At 41.0% G+C, this 20,693-nt stretch overlaps 1 protein-coding gene across 6 annotated transcripts; it reads right to left on the bottom strand.

Annotated features, from left to right (window-relative positions):
• Positions 1-613: 613 nt before the first annotated feature.
• Positions 614-10,655, bottom strand: PDIK1L (PDLIM1 interacting kinase 1 like). Of its 6 annotated transcripts, none has more exons than XM_036025547.1 (3): positions 8,779-9,052; positions 7,895-8,196; positions 614-4,153 (listed from the first exon to the last, which is right to left on the bottom strand). In XM_036025547.1, the coding sequence occupies exons 2-3, from the start codon at positions 8,177-8,179 to the stop codon at positions 3,413-3,415; spliced, it is 1,026 nt and encodes a 341-aa protein (XP_035881440.1). In that variant the 5' UTR covers positions 8,180-8,196; positions 8,779-9,052; the 3' UTR covers positions 614-3,412. The 6 variants fall into 6 exon arrangements, with proteins under 6 accessions (XP_035881440.1, XP_035881439.1, XP_028367303.1 ...); XM_036025546.1 differs by lacking the exon at positions 8,779-9,052 and adding an exon at positions 10,520-10,655 and having other exon boundaries at positions 630-4,153; XM_028511502.2 differs by lacking the exon at positions 8,779-9,052 and adding an exon at positions 10,031-10,167 and having other exon boundaries at positions 630-4,153.
• Positions 10,656-20,693: the final 10,038 nt, after the last annotated feature.

Below are 20,693 nucleotides of genomic sequence, written 5' to 3'. Positions count from 1 at the left end.
CAGTACTTTGTTTATTCTGGACAAGGCATACATAACAGAACCTACGGAGCAAAGAAAAAAGTGGGCCAGATGATTTTATGGAAAAGAAATCATAGTCTCAAGTTACAGATTGAAAAACTGCATCTTCTTCATTCTGGGTCTGGAATGTATCCCTAGCTTAATGAGATAGAAAGATTAAAAAAAAAATCAGGCAATACAAGTTCTTCTGACAAATACTGAAAGATAGTAAGCACTGAAATTTTAGACAACTTAAAATGCTGAAAGGAACTCCTATAATTCAATCATTTTCCTTAGTAAAGGAAAAGTATTTTCCTTAGCTTCTATTACAGAAAGTTTAATTTAATAGATAAGGCTGAAAATGATACTGTTTCAAATTTTATATCCTCTATTACATTCATGAAGTACTACAGGGCTATTCAGAGAGCTACCACAGCAGTAATGTAGAATTCTCAGTGGGTTTTTTTTTGTTGAAACTCACTTTATTTAAAAAAAAAGTCATGAACAATAAATTACAATCATTTCCCCCCTTTTATAAATTCTTCATAAAATATATTCGACAATTTTAAAAGAAAATTTCAAAAGTTGCTTTCATTTTTGAAGTGCTGATGACTTATTTTTTGACCATTTTGTCATGCTGGTGAATTATTTTGTAGCTGCTACAATAGTTTGATAAACATTTTACAATTAAAAACGCCAACAAAGAGGAAAAAACAGACCAGCAGAAAAAACAATTCAGTGTGCTATTTATCTGACACTTAACACTTACTTTATCATAATGACAAAGTATCCCTTAGCACCAAAAAATCTACAGGAACCCCATCGTTCTAAGTGACAACTAGTGCAAAATAACATTCTAGGAACTAACTGTACAACCCCATATTTTAACCGGCCACAGCTGCCTATAAGCTTATTTGAAATATTTGGTCTTTTTTCAATTAAGACAAATTTCATAAAACACTATAAACCATGGCAAGAGACTCTATGAAGAATAATTGTTTACTGAGTACCTATTATGGGCAAGGCACTATACAAATTCTTGCTTTCATTTTTCCTCTAGCGAATATTCAGGAATTTTCAAGTACCACTAATCATCTTGTATTTTTTACTCCTGGTTGGAAAAGACCTGTGGCTATAAACTGTTGCTAAATTGTCATTTTATCAACTGACCTTTAGTGCTGAGCACACAGTAGGTACTTAATAGATACCTCCTGACTGAAAGAATAAAGACAAAGAATTTACTATCATTTTGCTTGGTGTCATAGTCTATTTTAGAATACAAGGACTTAAAAAAATTCCAGAAGAAACTACCTGATCACCTCACACCCTTACCACCAATGGAAGAATTCTGCTTCACAGGTAAAATCTTTCAAAATAAATTATAATCATTAACTTTTAAATAAAGCAGGACCAAAAACTATGTACTTAGGAAACCATGGCTCCAAGCACATAGATATTCGAAGAGCAAATGAAGTGCTGGAATGCTATCACCTGAATCGTGAACCTCTGCCACATTACTGACAGACACTGTAACGGTGCTTTTTATTTCCAATAACTCGATCCCCTTGGCCAGATCTGTTATACTAACTTGGTGACCCAGAGGGTCAGTTATCATGAAGTGCCAGTTTTCCACCTCTTGTTATCTTGAAAGTGATGTTAAAATGATTTCTTTTGTTTTTATTTTAAAAGGCTTTATTTCAATAAAACCTTTTAGCCCAAGTTTTGAACATCTGGATCAAGTAACACATAGTTCAGAAATTTTATGTACTCTAATTTCTTTGTGCTTTTTCACCTCCTATAGTCCCCTGAACAAATTTTAAATAAGGAAAAATTTATGATAGCAATATTCCAAAAGTTGTGGAATTCAAAAAGAACATCTGAAGAGACTATGCAAACTATCAATGATTTCAATATTCTAATCTTTTAAAATACTTTTGACCAAAGATTCTAGTGCTTTAATAAAGGTTAACCTAGATACATGATTTTAAGTTCTCTCTAACCTTAAAGGCTAATGTTCTGTTTTAGGAAAAACTTCTTTCCTTAGATATTAACTACCTGCATTTACAGAAAAACAAACTGGAGACAACCATGGAAGGCAAAAGTCAAACTGACTTCCAGAAGAATAATGGTCCATTGGTTTTGACATAGACCATACCAAGTGATTGTATAAAGTCTCTAACTTTTCTACTTGAAAGATATAGTTGATGCCACAATATATTATCCATTTGCCAAACTATAAAGGTATCATCTCCCACATTAACAAAAGGTGATCAACATTTAATACAACTACATCACTACCATTACTGTGTCAAATTAGACAAGAGAAGACAGCATTAGTGCCAAAATGAAAGGAATTCCAGTGATGAAACAAGAGACCCTATTAGGGCAGGTAATGTGAGGATAGAGCTCATTTGGTTTCTTCAATTTTATGCTGAGGCTCAGACAAAAAGTCTTAAAATAAAAGTTAATATATCAAGTACTGTAGTACATATATATAGCAATGTCTTCAGAAACAGAAAAATCCTGTATTCGGATTGCAGATGCTCAAGTGCAGACATGTCCCAGTGCAGTGGTTTAACTGGTTAATCGAATGCTTTGCTACCTAAAGAAGGTAAGACTGAATCATAAATATCCTTGCCAACCTGCTACCACGTGACTGTGTGGCTAATTCTATTCCTGCAGCTATAGGGCACTGGAGAGTTCAAACATACTTCAGCAGCTTTGGATCACTTAATTTCGTTTAGGTTTAATTAGATTATTTTAGGCCCTCCAAAATGATCCCTTAAAAATTGTATATTACAAAAATAAAAAACTTAGTATGATTTCATTAGAGGGAGGGACAGGGTAGGATGATGAAGGAAGGTTCTTTTATTTCTCATCACTGATTTCACCAGCAAATCTCAAAAAACCCAAACCTACATCAAATAATTTAAACAGAAGTGGCATTTTCTTCATATGGAATGCAAAATGCACACATTCACATACTTACATATACATAAATATATACATATATGTTTCCTTTACAAATCTTCAAAGGTTGCATTACCAGCATGCAAACCTCTTCTTCCATGGAAATTCCTAATACTGACAAGGAATGTCTAAAATACTTAGAGACATATTTCCAGAAAACTGGACTCTCTTTTCTTCTTGGCTCTTAGAGAATTTTCCTGTCAAACTTCTACCAATGATCACTAAAAAAAATTTACACCCACATTGGTAATACATTTAAAACATACTAACAAAATGGCCATCTTGGACTTAAGAAAAATGAGGAAAAAAACACCCCACAATAAAATCTAACCCCATAGAAGGTGGAGTTCATCTTTTTATATCCTTTTTCAGCCATATTATGTTGCATCACTGTTAAAAAACAGAAGCAGCATATCATCCAATATATTTGCAAATAATATATGTGTCACGTTTCCCAGCTGCTATCTTTAAATGCAATTTGTACTAATCTGAGTTCTAGTTCAAAAGCGTCTGGACGATCCTGAGGATTTGCAGCCAGCATTTCCTTAATCAGTTGTTTCATTCGCCCATTCATAGACTTTTTCTTCACAGGAATGAGAAGTTCCATTTTGGGATTTTCCAGAAGTGCTTCCCCAACAGGCACAATCTCAGTTCCTTGTTTCACGTAACTCCCCAAGAGTTCCTTCTTTGTCTCTGTGTCTATAAATGTGATCCTTTCCAGCATTGCCCAGATGATAATCCCCAGAGCAAAGATGTCAGCTTTTGCTGTGTAATGTCCCTCCCACACTTCAGGAGCCATGTAGAAATCTGTTCCACAGGCTGTGGAGAGGAAACACTTGTTTACACTGACAGGTTCTTCTGGGTTCTGTCCAGAGGCCGAACACACTTTACTTAGGCCAAAATCAGCCACTTTCAGTGTGGGTTCCAAGTCATTGGTATCCAACCTGCTTTGAGAAATCAAGATGTTATCAGGTTTAAGATCTCGGTGGATGATCTGGTTTTTATGCAAGAAAGCCAGGGCACTGCTCAGCTGAAGCATGAAGCTGGTGTTCGTTTTGCGATTGGGTTTCCTGGATAACAGGTACTCGTTCATATCTCCTCCGTCACAAAAATCCATCACAAACCACAAGTAATAGGCGCTTCTGGGATCAAAGGCAATTTCTCCTTTTAATGAAGTCTCTACAAGCTATAAGAAGGAAAAAAAAAGACAGAATACAATCATTTGTACAGTTTATGCAATTCAGCTACTGTATTTTGCTGTGTATAATGCATACCCATGTTTTTGGCTGAAACTTTCATGAAAAAAATTTTTTTCATTTTAATTTTATAATTCCATTTTTTATCTATTTATGTTATTACTTGTTTTCTGTATTACAAAGGAATTTTAGCATTTATTTTTGAACATACAAATACTGTTATTGCTTTCTAGACTTATACTTTTAACGCATAAGCATAAGTAAAAGAATTAAAAACATGTATATAGATAAGGAACTAGTATGACCCATGTATAATGCTCATCCTTATTTTTTCCTCAAAAATTTGGGCAAAAAAGTGTGCATCATAAACAGCAAAATATGGTATATAAAAAAAGTAGCTGGTTAAGTTAGTCTCCAATTTTACGTGGATATTCCATACATATTTAATTTGGTCAGTGTTTTCATATGTTCATTTTATTTTAAACTTCAGTACTTCAAACTGTCACTTCGTCCCTAATGAGTACATACCAAATCTCTAAGTCAAGAGGTAAAAACTTACTTAAAAATAGCTTTATTGTGAAAAGTGTCCAAATGACTGTACACTTTCTGCATGTGTCAATGGAGTTGAACTCTACTCATTTAGCTAATAGCTTCATGAAAAGATGCATGTTTCAGTAGCTAGATATTGGGAGACTGCCAGCTGGGATATAAACACCAATTAGGAAATTCTATTAAATGAAACTGCCTAAAATATTTTACTTACTTATTGCACATACACTATCAACATCATCTGAGAAATCAAGAGAAAAAACAATCAAGGAACAACTAATTATTATAGCAACAAAGTGCCCCTGTAGTCACTGATAAAGGAAGCCTGACATCACTACTTCATACACTTCCACAGGCATAATGCAAACATGTTGGCTATCTCTGACTGGATGGCTTCGAAAACCAATTTCTAACAGTCACATCTGCATTTTGATATGAAAATTCAAATCTGAGTTTGCATATTTCTGTGAAGCTAAAATCTAGAATAAATCAGTTTTGTTATTATCTAATTATAGATCTATTACTTGAGATTCAAGAATACTAGTTACTTCACTGAATAAAAACTACCATTCTAAAATAGAGGCAGCGTTTACTGCTCTGAAAGCATGTGTCCTACGGCATCCTCTTCAGGACCATGGGTTTAATAAAAACTTAGTAAGGAAGCCAAAGAGTTTCCATAGCCTCTTCAGATGTTCCTTTTGAACTTCCACAACTTTTGGAATTTTTTAAAATATATTTTTCTTTTCATCCTCACCTGAGGACATGCCCATTGATCTCAGAGAGAGGAGAATGGAGGGGGAGAGAGAGGGAGAGAAACATCAATGTGAGAGAGAAATATCAATCGGCTGCCTAAACCCAAGACCTTTTGGTTTATAGGACTACATTCCAAAAAACTGAGCCATACAGGCCATGGCTAGAAATAACAATTTTAATAAAGCTACATAGCACTGAATACTTCCTATGTGCCAAATATTGTATCTGTATCACCTCTAATTTTGACAACTCCCATGGAAGGTAGAAATTATTATTCCTATTTTACATACAAAGATACAGATGCTGGAAAAAGTTAGGTTATTTATTCAAGGTCGTATACCTAGCAAAAACTGCCACAAGTCAGAGGTCTATCAAACTTTAAAAAAGGGAAGATATCACTGAACAAAAAGGTGCTTTTGATGAAAAAAAATCACTGAATGAAGTCTGGAAGTACGAACATTTTAAAGCCTTGAAAGGTCAGCTAATCCCTAGTTACTACAAAGATTGCTTGATCTGGACTCAAGAATACCGCTAGCACTAAGTCATATTTTTACATGTCTTTTGGAAAAAGATTATGCATCTTGATCTCCAAACTTCAATGCAAAGTTCAGTAAGGTTCTATACACCTTTTAGAGGAAATGTGGTGGTAAGAATGCTTCTGATATCTTCTGAGTGCAACTTATAAAATAAGCACTTTTATTTTTATTTTTTAAAGATTTTATTTAGTTTTAGAAAGAGGGGAAGGAAGGAAGAAAGAGAGGGAAATATTGATGTGTGAGAGATACATGGATCAGTTGCCTCTTGCAAGCCCCCAACCGGGGACCTGGCACACCACCCAGGCAAATGCCCTGACTAGGAATTGAACCAGCAACCTTCTGGCTTGCAGGCGGGCACTCAATCCACTGAGCCAGGGCTAAAATAAGTACTTTTAAAAAAACAGAAGCAAAATAGTTTTGTTTTTTATTCAGTCTTAGGAGAGGAAACTTCAGGGCATAGCATGTTAAACTGCAATATAAATTAGATTCTCAAGATTGATATTTGTTCACCATAAAATGAAACTTGGGACTTTCTAATTACACACACGTTGTGTTTGTTTTCGTGTTGTCTCTAGCCTATAAGCCTTTTTTAAAATTATTACTTTTAATCTTCAACTAAGGGTATACCCATTGATTCCTTACAGTAAGGGAGGGGGCGGGGGCGGGGTGGGGGAGGGAGGAAGAGGGAGAGAGGGAGGGGGAGAGAGAGAGAGAGAAACACCCATCATTTGTCTACTGAATGCGCCCGACAGGGGACTGAACCTGAAACCTAGGCATGTGCCCTGACAAGGAATTGAACTCTCGACCCTTTGGTCTATGGGACAACACTCCAACTGAGCCAAACCGGCAGAGCAAGCCTTTGTTGTTTTAAAAACAGACTTTTGTATCCTGATTGTAAATCCTGAATTTAGACACACTCATGGAAAATTGTTTCCTTTTCCAGGAACGAGTGGACTTAACAAATTTTGCCCTGGCCTTTTCCTAGCTATGTCTTAATTACCTTTTCTCTTTAACTAGTATAGAGCTAGTAGAGATTTTAATCTATGGTAGAAGCCAACCTAAAAAACAAAACAAACCCCTAACCTTTTCTGTTTTCCTATGTTAATGCTTTTCCCAGGCCTACAAAATAGTACCTTGGAGGTGAAAGAGTAATATGGAGGTTAAAAGAGCACAAGTTTTTAGCTGACAGATAGTCCTATGTTCAGCTCCCGATTCTGTTACCTGTTAGCTGTGTGACTTTGGATAAATTCATTATGTATTCTAAGCCTCAGTTTCTTCATTCGTAATGTAGATAATAATAGCATTTTCCTCATAGTACTGTTCTGAACAACTGCCTTTAAAGCACTTAGCACACAGCATGGAACTAAGTAGGAACCCAAATGTTAGCTTTATCATTGTTAGTAACATTCAGGTGTTAAGCCACATACTTCATGAATATTAAGTGGAACGGAATGGTTGAGAAACCACATAACCTTGTAAAACAGCAGAGGCTTATGTTCAAACCAGTGCCCGATTATCTATGGGTGCTGCTATTGGTTGTGGAGTTTTTCCTTTTCTTCAGTCCTCAGTTTTAAAAAAATTGATTTTAAATAAGTCAACTTATTAAATTCTAGTCTTGATCACTGCTCTAGCTCCTGTGTTGCCCTATTCCTATGCAAATTGGCAAGTATCATGGCATAACAGGTGGCTTATGTTATTTTTAGGTATTTGCATCACAGGTTTAAATAAAACTGTGTTTTAAAGCAAACATCTACTCAATTATTGGCAGACCCCTATCTACTCCTAGCTATATAAACACCTGCATTCAAAAGTAGTTCATCTGACTTTCATTTCTCTTCTTGCTCACCAATGCTACGTTCAAATCATTTCTATTTCCCATTCAAATACACATACCTGTAAATAAAGAGAAGAATTAGAGCCATGGGACATCTTTTGCACCATTCCATCTTTTTGCAGGATGCATTCCTCCAAGTGAATCACATTTGGATGTTGGCTCTTGATACTGCTTAGTGCCCAGAACTCACGCAGGGCTAGTTCAACATTCTCAGGAGCATGGCATCGAATTTTCTTCACTGCCACCCGTGCAGAGGTCTTCCTGATAACTGCTTCATACACAACACCGTAACTACCTCGGCCTACCTCCCGTATTAGATCGTACTTTGGCTGGCTACTCACCATCTTCAAGGTCAAGGTTTCTGGAAAAATAAACAAAGTGCTCTAATGAAATTAAGCATGCATACTGGCTTGTATTTCTTAAGTATGAGTTAGTTCTCATTTACCTCACTGTTTACTTTGCTGGAAAAGTATCTGCTATACCTTGGGCAAATCTAAATATTTTAATAATAGTAAAGCAGCTAACATTTATGTAGTACTTACCATGTATCAGGAACCAAGCACTTTATAATATTGAGTAGGGCAAAAGTAGGTTTACAGTTGTGAGTACACAAAAAGTTTATTCCTGTATTATTTACTAATTATTGTATTTTTCCATACTGTAAACCTACTTTTGACCCACCCTTTGTCAGATATACTATTAATCCACTTAGTACTCATAATAATGTTATGAAGTAGATACTATTATGGTCATTTTATAGATGAGAAAATTAAAGCATGGAGAGTTTAAGCAACATGCCCAAGGTCACCCAGGACCTGAGATCTGAAACCGGGCCACCTGGCTCTGACACCTGCAGTTTTAACCACTGCACTATATTGCTTTGTACCTGAACTGCTTCAATATATCCCTGTTAAAGATAAACCAAAAAAATCAGCATTCTTACTTATTGATCACGAAAAACGAAGTTCCAACGTCTCCTTAAAGCTGATGCACACATAAAAAGGTCATGAAATAGCAAAAATAAAAACAAAAAGCAAAAACCTGTCAGTTAGAAATACAAACACCTGGTTTATGTTTAGGGACCGAAAGTGAACCAGATCACCTATAGAACTGAAAATGTGTCGTTTTTATTATTAGAAAGTAAAAAGTCAAAATACATATATGCTTCCATTTTAATTGTAACTTCCTTATTTCTTGCAAACTAAATGAAAATAAATGTGGAGAATAACGTTCCTTTAAAAATAAAGGAAGCTACTTCAAATGATACCATTCTGTGGTTGAACAATAGTTATTTAGGTCTACTTCGTTTTTGCCAACAAAAACTGTCCTACAAATCAAGGGGCTCTCTTTGGGGGAACAAAAAACCTCCTGACCCTCGAGCCTGAAAAATTCGGAACAGCTACTTTTAAGTCCAAGTATCGATTTAATAAAGAAAACAAAAGCGTCCGAGAGTGCTTCTCAGTCCCACTTCTTCTGATTGGACACCCACCCTGCACATTCCTAGTGCATTTCCTAGTGTCTGATTTCCTGGCCCAGAATCTTGTGTCCCGATTACACAGTGGACTTTCTTTTCTGCTCTCCGTGGATCTCCAGTTATTGTCCATCTCAAAGTGGCCGTGTCTTTGAAGCTGTCCCATATGGGGGAGGGAGGGTGTTTATGAAATCCTGGCGATCCGGATCAGAACACGGCACGGTGATGCATCCTGCGCGGACCTCCGCCACCGGGGCCGGCGTTGCCCGGGCCCCCACGCCCACTGGGCTAGTTCGGCGCTCGGGCGCGGGCCGCCGGGCCGCACACCTGCAGGTGCCCGCGAAGGGCCAGTCCTGGGCAGAGGTGCGGCCCGGCGCGGCGGCGCAGGGCCCAGCTCATTGGCCAAGTGTCAGACCCACCCCCTCCTCAGCTGAGTCCAGGCGGAACCCGGAGGGGATCCTCCCGAGGCCCTTCACCCGCGGGGGGCCAGTCCTGCGGCTGCCCCCACCTTTCGGGGCTGGAGGCCGAGGCCAGGGTCATAAGAGGAGACCGCAGATGGGGCCGGTGGCCTGAGGCGTGCCAGTCGGAGGCCGGAGGAGCGCGAGGCCTTCTCCAGGTTGACTCCGCTGACAGGTCTGTGACAGGCCCCCCGCAGAGGGGGGCACGTGCAGGACCCTCGGCTGTGCAGCAGGGCCTCTCTGCCAGGCCGGAGGGCCGGATTTACCTCAGGGTAGCCACTGCCGCTTCTCCCTCTCACGGGCTCTGCAGGCCGCCATTATCGGGCAGCTCGCGCCTCCGTCGCCGCGGCCTCCAGTCAGAGGCCGGCGCGCGCCCCCGTGGTGCGCGGACACACACCCTTACGCCTCGCGGCCCCGCCCCCCTCCGGCTTTCCGTAGCGTGAACCGGGATACCGCGCGCTGTCCCTATTGGGCGCGCGCCCCAGGCTCCGCTGGCCACCTCCCCTCTTCCCTGGCTTTCAAGAGCCTGGAGTCGCGGAAGGTGTGCGCGCGTCGGCACGCACCACCCCGGTCCCTCCACACAGGGGAGGCCAGGCCCGGGAGCCAGGAGGCCACTGCACGCTCGGGACACGCTCATACTCCAGCCTCAGCAGGCGCGTGCGGCCCCGGGGCTGGCCCTCAGCAGCAGATCCGGGCCGGGTGGTGCTCACGATCTGCGCGGCGACTGCTCCCCTTCCGCCCCCCTGCCGACCTACCGTTGGGCGGCCAGGTGTGCGAGAGTCGCTGGGGTGGGATGCCTGGTGCATCTTCTTTGGCGCGGACCCGGAGTGCGTGCAGGATGCAGGACGCTTTGGCAGGCACGCTGGGAGACGCGGCGGGACCTGGGAGGCCTGGCGTCCGCCCCGCCGGGAGGGAGGCTGCACCTTTTGTCGGAGTCACTGAGCCATGTTTGCGGGCGGTGCAGTTGCCGAGACGGCGGTGGCGCGGGGCTGGGTATGATCATCTGGGAAGACGCTGTCCCCTGCCCCGCCGGCGCGGTGGTATCTCCCTTAAAGAAGCCGGCATCTCATTGTTCCTGGGCCGAGGCCTCCCTGCCCCGAGCTGGGAGGAAGGGGCGGCGACGCCCGCACCTGAGAGTAGCCACTGGCGTACATCCTGCCCTGAGGCCACATCCGCCCGCTCCTGGAGAGTCGGCGTCCAGCTGGTGCGTGGCTAAAGGCTGCGGTCTGAGCCCGTAGGGGCTCGGATTGACAGAGAACACTGCCACTCTCTTGGGGCCCTACGGTCAGTCCCAGTCTTTGGGCCACCCGGCAGCCGTCAGTCAGTTCCCAGCGTTCATTCTCCTAAGCCAGCCCAGGACTGTCAGTTACTCAGACCAGGACCAGTCCGCCTTTCAGTTAGTTACACAGATCAGTAAGCATCCGCCAGAAAAATCTATTCCCTCTTAACTTATTAATGCACCTACTATTTGTCAATAAGGTGGTGGTTCCTCCTCCCATTGCTGTATAACGCGAAATGCAAAGAATCCATCACTGCCTTCAAGGATCAACCAATTACCCATTTTGTTTTCTATTCTCCCTTTATTGACCTTCCCTCTAGAATTGGAAACTGGGTTAGGTCTTTAAATTATGTCACCTAATCATAACCAAACCACACACGGGCAGACTTTATTATTTAACCCTATTTTTACAAGTGAGGAAACAGACTTATTTGACCTAAAGGTGTTTTGGGGGGCGGGAGGGTGGCTGCTTTGAATACTCACTTCCCTGGTGTATTACCTCTCTGCCACCCAAAACTGCTCTGTAATCTGTTCCAGACTTTTGTCCCGAGTGCCGTGTACCAGTCTTCATCTTTCTACTTGGACTACTGAGGTCGGCCGAGGCTTGGTTTCTGCTGTTGAAAGTAGAGGGGAAATATGGAAGGCTCTGTGCAGACAGCTAGCTACCCGTGTGGGTGATGGTCAGAATCGGGTGGGGTATCACTTTGGGCCAGAGGAGGCTTCTCCTTCTGCTTGCCTCACTCATTAAATGTAGGAGTCCCTCCTTTCCAGCTGGCAGCAGAACTGAGACTTGGAATCCACCAGCCCCAGCCCCAAAGATAGGCTGAAGCTGAAGTCTGTGAGGTGGATTCAGGACTTATAGAGCCTGGAACTTAAAAAATTCAGGGTGTCCTCTTGAGGAAAAAGATTACAAAATGGCTCTGTAAACACATTGCTGGGGCCTTGGAAAGGCTTTCTAAGGGAGGTACTTTGAAGCTTAAGCTTCATTTGCTTCAGGGTAAATCTATTATTACATTATATCATTGTTTGTTTGCCCTTAGGTCTACTGGAGTGAGAGTTCCTGGGACTCTTGAGACAGGAACCTTGTCTGTGATTCATCTCTGCAGCCTTTTCTATCTGATATGATACCAAAATATACCTGAGGATAGCATTCTTGGGTGTAGTAATGTGTCATTAGTGGGAAGGCAAAATGACTAACTCTAATTAAGGAAATTTGGCAATATGCAGCCATATTACATGTTTTCACTCTTGCACCCAGTAAGAAATTCCAGGTTAGATCCTTAACTTCTAGGAATCTATCCTCTTGGTATATTGGCAAAAATACAAAAAGCTGTATCACAGGACTGTTCACCGTGGCATTTTTTTTATAACAAAAGATTGCCAACTACTCACATGTCAATAACTGGCTGGATAAATTGTAGGACATAGAATGGAGTGCTATGCGGCTCTTGCAACATGCAGTGTTCCTGTCCCAGCTCTGGCACCTTACTGTTTTGATAAGGACTTTGTCTTTCTACCAACGTATTACTTGAAATGATAATATAGTCTGTCTGTTTACTATTCTGTTTCAGGACTGTGATATATATTCTAGTGGTCTGGTTTTAAAAAAATAAATAAGGTTTAAATGGAGATCACATGGAGGTTATCAACAGGGGAGTGGGAGGGGGAGAGGGGGAAAAGGTACAGAGAATAAGTAGCATAAATGGTAGGTAGAAAATAGACAGGGGGAGGGTAAGAATAATATAGGTGATGTAGAAGCCAAAGAACTTATATGTAGGACCCATGGACATGAACTAAAGGTGGGGATGCAGGTGGGAGGGGGTGTGCAGGGTGAAGGGGAATAAAGGGGGGACAATGGGACAACTGTAATAGCATAATCAATAAAATATATTAAAAATAAATTAGGTTTAATTTCTAATAAAAGATAAAAAGATACATAGAAGGTTTCTTATATACTAATAAATGTACTAGTATGAAGTGATGTCCATATGTATTAAGTGAAATACAGTGCATAATAGTGTTTATAGGATGATTTCTTCTGCGTACATAATCAGGATATGTAAATATACATTAATTGCTTATACTTAAAAGTTAAACAATGGAAGAATAAACCCCAGTCTTTAAAACAATTTTTTCAATTATACTTCACATTGACTATTATTTTGTATTAGTTTCAGATGTACAACATAGTGATTAGACAATCATACTTTACAAAGTGTTCCTCTGATATTTCCAGCACCAACTGGCACTATACAAGTTTATTACAATATTATCGACTGTATTTCCCATGCTGTACTTTATATCCCGATGACATTTGTAACTATACATCTGTACTTCTTAACCCCTTCACTTTTTTTACCCAGTCCCCCTCCCTTCTGGCAACCAACAGTCTGTTTTTTGTATATGAGTCTGTTTCTGTTTTGTTTGTTTATATTGTTTTTTAGATTCCACATATCAATGAAATCATATGGTATTTGTCTCCCTCTGACTAATTTTACTTAGCATAATACCCTCTAGGTCCATCCGTGCTGTTGCAAATGCTAAGATTTTGTTCTTTTTTATGGCCAAGTAATATTCCATTGGGTACATGTACCAGAACTTTTTAAAATATTTTATTTATTTATTTTTAGAGAGGGAAGGGAGGGAGGTAGAGAGAGAGAGAGAGAAACATCAATGTGCCGTTGCTGGGGGTTATGGCCTGCAACCCAGGAATGTACCCTGGCTGGGAATCGAACCTGGGACACTTTGGTTCCCAGCCCGCGCTCAATCCACTGAGCTACGCCAGCCAGGGCTCAGAACTTTTTAAAAACCAACCCCAAATCAAAAAATGGTTTACTATATGGGTTGGAGCAGGTGGGGATGGAAATGAGACTTCTCTGAATGTACATTGTTATATAGTTCCTATTTTGGACTTTTGTAAATATTTTGCATATTTATATGACAAAGTTTAATAAAAAGAATAAAATATTCCATAAAAATTAAAAACAAATGGAAGGAAATGAATCATTTATATGTCATATTGGTGGCATAACTACACAGAGAAAACAATTTCAACTGGCTTTATAAGTATTTTGACTGTACCTCCCTAATGGGATATAGACTTACCGTAACTAGAACTGCATAGAAATATTAAATTGCATTTATTAGTTTCATTGTTTTTTTTTAATTTTTTTTTTTAAGATTTTATTTATTATTTTTTTTAGAGAGGGAAGGGAGAGAGGGAGAGAGAAAGAGAGAGAGAGAAACTTTAATGTGTGGTTGCTGGGGGCCATGGCCTGCAACCCAGGCATGTGCCCTGACTGGGAATCAAACCTGCGACACTTTGGTTCGCAGCCCGCGCTCAATCCACTGAGCTACGCCAGCCAGGGCGGTTTTGTTTTTTTTTTAATTTTTTAAAATTTTATTTATTTATTTTTAGAGAGGGAAGGGAGGGAGAAAGAGAGAGAGAGAAACATCAATGTGTGGTTGCTGGGGGCCGTGGCCTGCAACCCAGGCATGTGCCCTGACTGGAAATTGAACCTGTGATGCCTTGGTTTGCAGCCCATGCTCAATCCACTGAACTATGCCAGCCAGGAGTTTTATTGTTAATAGTAATATTAACATTTCTATTTTGAAACTGATAGGCATATTTTAGTATACAACAAATAAATAATTACATTAATGGCATTAGGAATATTTTCAATGTATCAGAAAGAGTTACAAGTATTAAAGACATAATTTTAGATCTGAATAAGCAGAATGAAGTATGTATTTTTCTCTTAAAATTGTATTTTTGTTTTAAAAAAACTAGTTGATTTTTAGAAAAGGAGAGAGAGAAACATCAATTTGTTGTTCCACTTAACTGATGCATTCATTGGTTGATTCTTGTATGTGCTTTGACTGGGGATCAAATCCGAAACACTTGCATTGGGGCGATGTTCTAACCAATTGAGCTACCTCTGGCCTGGACAAAAAAAAAATGTATTTTTCAATTCTGCCTAGATGCAATGACCAACTTAGTAGTAATGAGCATCACTAGTGGACAGATTTGGTCTCTAAATACCATTTCCTAATTTAAACAAATTAAAAATTAAATTCAAGACTAATTTGATAAATGGGTCATTCCAGATCTGGAGCAGGAAAGATGAGCTTGGGCATCTTGTGCCTGGAAGCCAGGAAACTATCAGACTATTGAGGACTGTGTAGGGGACCCTGCTGGCCAAAGATGGACCAATTTGAACGTTAAAAGAAAAATGACTAGTAGATTACAATACATTAAAAAGTCTAAAAATCCATTAACAATGATGCTTAAAGAAAATACATTTGTTGCCATTGGAATTTTGTAGGGAATCAACTAGTTTACTCTGAGCATTGATAAATAAAGGGAAATAATTAAATATTTTCCTGGTCTTTCCTTAATGGATTATATTCCAGGTAACCAAGTAATAATCACAATAAGTCTAGTTAACATCCATCACAAGAAAAGTTATTTTTATAGAAGAATTCCAACTAATAAATGTTGGGAACCACCTTGTCTGGTTCCACAAACTATAACACCCCACAGCTAAGGCTGAGTAAAAAGACCTTGGGACCACAAGCCAATAAGGAGACAAAGCTTATCTTCCCAGCAGGAGTGCAGCCTCTGCCCCCTTTACTTCACCCTGCTTGGCCCGGGCGGGTGACTGGTTAGCCAATGACAGGTAAGATTCCTCAAGGCAGGGATGACCTAAGGCAGGCATGGACTTGAAGGGAGTATCAGGGAAAGACTTAGGGGATTATAGAAAAGGGGTGATGGACTCTCATTCTTCTGCTTTGTCGTAGCCTGAGTCCTCATTTTATCTGTAAAAAGTCTAATCTCTTGGCTGCTTGCATCCCCCACCTGACTTAAGCCTAAAACAATGCCAGAGGCGCCCAGGCAGGAGTAGCTCAGTGGATTGAGCGCGGACTGTGAATCAAAGTGTCGCAGGTTCCATTCCCAGTCAGGGCACATGCCTGGGTTGCAGGCCACGGCCTCCAGCAACCCCACATTGATGTTTCTCTCTCTCTCTCTCTCTTTCTCCCTCCCTTCCCTCTCTAAAATAAATAAATAAAATCTTAAAAAAAAAAAAAAAGAACTCTGTCTTTAAAAAAAAAAAAAAAAACAATGCCAGAGGCAGGTGTGGCCCTGTGCTGGAATGGACAGTTCCCTAGGGCAATCAGGCCTAAGAATGCATAAAATCCTGTGAAACCTACTTTGCTAAGAATACCCTCCATTTAAATGATAAGGGTCCAGGCATAAGATGAGTTTGTTTCCCAAATAACCCTGCCTCAGAATAAGCCCTCCTAGTTCTTTGAATGTTATCTATTGTTTGATCATTACTGCCTGACAGTGATTGGTGAGCTTTACATGCCCTGTATTCCTCTGCCAACTAAACCCAATAAAAGCCCGTTGAGGAACAGGCTCAAGGCCGTTCTCTGAGATACTGGCCACCTTTCCTCCCCAAGCAGGTCATACCTTGGTAGACTTACTCTCATCTGCGATGGCCGGGAGAGCTCTGATGGACAAAGCTTCCCCACAAGTAAACTCAGAAGAGATGATAACATTAGAAAAACACGATTTTGCAAATCGTAGGCAACGATCATGAAATGATGCTAAAACATTTGGGTGAAATACTGTTGGGGAACTTGGTGATAGAGAGCTTATGCTGACACAGTGAATCCACTAACCAATCTTCAAATCACTAAGTGCTCTCCATGAAAAATTCTTGCATGTAAAAAAAGAAAAAGAATCCACACCTAATCAAACCACAGTCTAATTAATAGGTTACCAGAAACATGGGGGACAGACTGTCACCACAATCTGCCAAACTTAAAATGTGGACATTCTACAGGACAAGTAATCTGGTTTCTGCAACAAACTAATGGCATGAAAATAAAAAGGAGGGTGGAATATTAAAGCATGAAAGTCAAAACTGTAGCAAATGCAAAAACATTTGAATCCTGATTTAAGTGAGCCAACTGTCAAAAGACATCTTTGATACAATCATGACATTTAAAACATGAACCAATAGATTAAGCCAAGGAATTATAGTTCTTTGTTAGGTGTGATGATTACACAGTGCTTATAGACATAAAAACCTTTAAAAAAAATTAGAGCACTGGCTGGTGTGGCTCAACTGGGTGACATCCTGTAAACCGAAAGATCGCTGGTTCCATTCCTAGTCAGGGCACATATCTAGGTTGCAGGTTCAGTCCCCAGTCCGGGCATGTGCAGGAGGCAACTGATTGATATCTCTCTCTCACACTGATGTCTCTCTCCCTTTCTTTCTCCCTCTCTTACCTTCTCTCTAGAATCAATAAAAAAAAATGAGAACTGCACAGTGATGTATTATGGATAAAATAAAAGTGAGAGTTCTGGGATATGCTTTTAAAATACAGGCAGCATAGCAAACAAAAAGAGAGAAGAATATTGGTAGTTGTTGAAACCTGGTGCTGGCAACATGGGGCTTGTTATACTACTCAACTTTTGTGTATGTTTGAATTGTTTTCATAATAGGTTAGACAACCATGCTCAAAAAATGAATGTCTGAACTAGGTGGGAACTTGGATGTAGCAAGCCTGCCCTCTGGTGGCGTGTTCTATTAGTGCAGCTGCTGCCCCAGCCCACTCAGCTCTGAATTCCCAGACCTGTCTAGAAGAGCAATGCTTCTCAGATAAGGCCAAGTTAAAGGAGTTCATCATCACCAAACCCTTATTATATGAAATGTTAAAGGGGTTTATCTAAGAAAAAGAAGATAGAACCCTGGCTAGTGTAGCTCAGTGGATTGAGTGCAGGCTGTGAACCAAAGCATCTCAGGTTCGATTCCCAGTCAGGGCACTACCTGGGTTGCAGGCCACGGCCCCCAGCAACCACACATTGATGTTTCTCTCTCTCTCTCCCTCCCTTCCCTCTCTAAAAATAAATAAATAAAATCCTTGATGTTAAAAAAAAGATAAAAATATAAACAGTAAAAAAAGACATCAAACTCACAGTTAATAACAACCAACACTTAAAACAAAAGCAAACAACCCTGGCTGGCGTAGCTCAGTGGATTGAGCGCGGGCTGGGAACCAAAGTGTCCCAGGTTCGATTCCCAGCCAGGGTACATGCCTGGGTTGCAGGCCATAACCCCTAGCAACCGCACACTGATGTTTCTCTCTCTCTCTCTCTCTCTCTCTCTCTCTCTCTCTCTCTCTCTCTCTCTCTCTCCCCTTCCTCTCTAAAAATAAATAAATAAAATCTTTAAAAAAAAAAAAAAAAAAAAAAAGCAAACAAATAGAAAAGGAACAGAACCACAGAAATGGAGATCACATGGAGGGTTAGCAACAGGAGTGGGATGAAGAGAGGGGGGACAAGGTACAGAGAATAAGTAGCATAGACAATAGGTAGAAAATAGACAGGGGGAGGGCAAGAATAGTATGGGAAATGTAGAAGCTAAAGAACTTATGACACATGGACATGAACTAAAGGGGCGGAATGTGGGTGGGAGGGGGTGGGCAGGATGGAGGGAAGTGAAGTGGGAAAATGGAACAACTGTAATAGCATAATCAATAAAATATATTTTAAAAAGAGTAATGCCATCAAGGAATCTCACTAAATGCACGGAGTAGTTAGTACTGGTATACCATTTTATAGCTGAGGAAACAAACTCAGGAGGACCCAGTAATTTAAGTTTCTGATAAGTCAATGGTGGAGCCAAGATTCCATGTTTTAAGCCCTATAGATTGGTGCTTCTGGACCTTTTCCTGTGTAAACAAAGGATCACATGGGAAAAAGCCAAGTGGAGATGCCCCTAATTAGAATGGATCCCCAGGAAGCAGATCATCGGAGAGCAATTTCAATTATGAACAATGGATAAATAAGTGTAAAAAAGTAATAGAAATAAAAATAGGTAATATTCCTATTACCTACCGTGTCAGGCACTACGCAAGTGCTATTTAAGCATGATCTCATTTACTCTAGTTTTCTGTGAGGTACACACCCTTTACAACTGAGGAAATGGAGGTTTTAAGAGGTGAGGAGATTTGTCCAACATTTCATAGCAAGAAAATATCTGAATTGGAACTTGAACCCAGGTCTGACTATGATGCCTATGTTCTTCAATTAATATTTTGAGATATAGTTTTCATACGGTGAAGTAAGCACTCACATAATGCTTGTGTTTTAACCTCTAGTAACTATTGCATACTGCTTGTCTCACTTTAGCATGAATGTGTATATTAATTTTTCCTGGAAAATTGATTAATTGTTTTCTAAGTAGGAATGGGAGTAATGAACAAGAAGAAAGTGACCAAGCAAGGGAAGGTGGAGTCCTGACCAGTGTGGCTCAGGTGGTTGGGTATCCCCCTGCAAAGCATAAGGTCACTGACTCCTGGTAGGGTGACCTGGCCTGACCATCCCTCTGTTGATTTTCTCTTCTTTCTTTGCTTGCTTTCTTGTTTTGCTTTCTTTCTCTTCTTGCTTTGTCTTTGTATGGGTCCTAATTGTCTCCTTGGTGAGAATTGAGAATAGTTGGACCAGTTGGTAGTTTAGACCTAGCTCCACACCCCCTGCCTGTGGCACCAAAAGCCGTTGCTGGGGGTGTCCGTATCCGGGAGCCACAGTGGATGAGGAGTTGAGGCCAGCACTACAGGGTCCCAAGGGCATCACAAAGTGAGGATCACTTAGCTCCCCAGAAGGTACTGAGCTATTGAAGCTTGGCTGCCTCTGACCCTTCTGGATGATGCCTGTTACAAGGGCAGAAACCCAACTCAAACTAACTTAAAGGGAATGATTGGCACATGTGCCTGAGAAGAATGGAGATGGGAAGGCTGATTGCAGGACAGGTTGATTTAGCAGCTCACGTTATCGCCAAAGACTCTGCTTCCTGCATTGTGCCTTCCACAATGCTGGCTTCATCTTTGTGCCAGCTCCTCTCACGGGCCCATGTGGTCGGCAGTGCTCCTGGGGATTTAGCCTCATCTGTTCCCACATCCCACAGGAATGAGAAAGCCAGCTTCTCCATTCCCCAAACTACAGTCCTGGAATTGAGTCTTTTTGGATCTGATTGGCTTGTCTAGGGTTGTGGGTCCTTCCCTGACCAAGGTCTGTGTCCTGGAGGATGGGGGTTACTGGCTGGCTTCAACCCAGAGGCTTAAGGGCAGCTAGCAAATGTCAGAACCCATGCCCCACCCCGAGGGGCCAACATGTTACAGAACACAACAAGGGGGGCCTGGGATGATATACTATTATTGAAAGAAGGCCCCGGGTCCGTTATGTCCGCCACCAGAGGAAAGACATCTCTCAATGCCAGAGATTCGTGAAAAGAAATGGAAATGTTTATTTAATGCTATACAAACTTAAAGTAGTGACCTAATGTCTTCACCAAAATCCCAAAGTCCCTTAAAACACCCACAAACAGACACAGTCCTTCCTTCCTTCCCCCTTTGCCCAGTCCAGAGTACCGTATCTCAAGAAAGGAAATAGAAGTCCATGGCTCAGGTAGTCCTCTGGTTCTTCCCAGTTAGAACTCGATCTCGACTGGGAGACCTCCCTGGGTTCCCGGCACCCTCGGCTGAGTCACCGAGATCTCTGCTAAAACCAGGTGGTGGTTCCCCCTTCTAAAGCTGTGGGGGTCCCCACTCTGCCAGACCGCGTGGTTCTCTCCTCCAGG

Source organism: Phyllostomus discolor, chromosome 5, assembly GCF_004126475.2.
Source record: "Phyllostomus discolor isolate MPI-MPIP mPhyDis1 chromosome 5, mPhyDis1.pri.v3, whole genome shotgun sequence".
NCBI classification, from domain to species: Eukaryota; Metazoa; Chordata; class Mammalia; order Chiroptera; family Phyllostomidae; genus Phyllostomus; species Phyllostomus discolor.
Note: the sequence above shows the minus strand (reverse complement) of the source record. Positions and strands in the feature narration are given on the sequence as shown.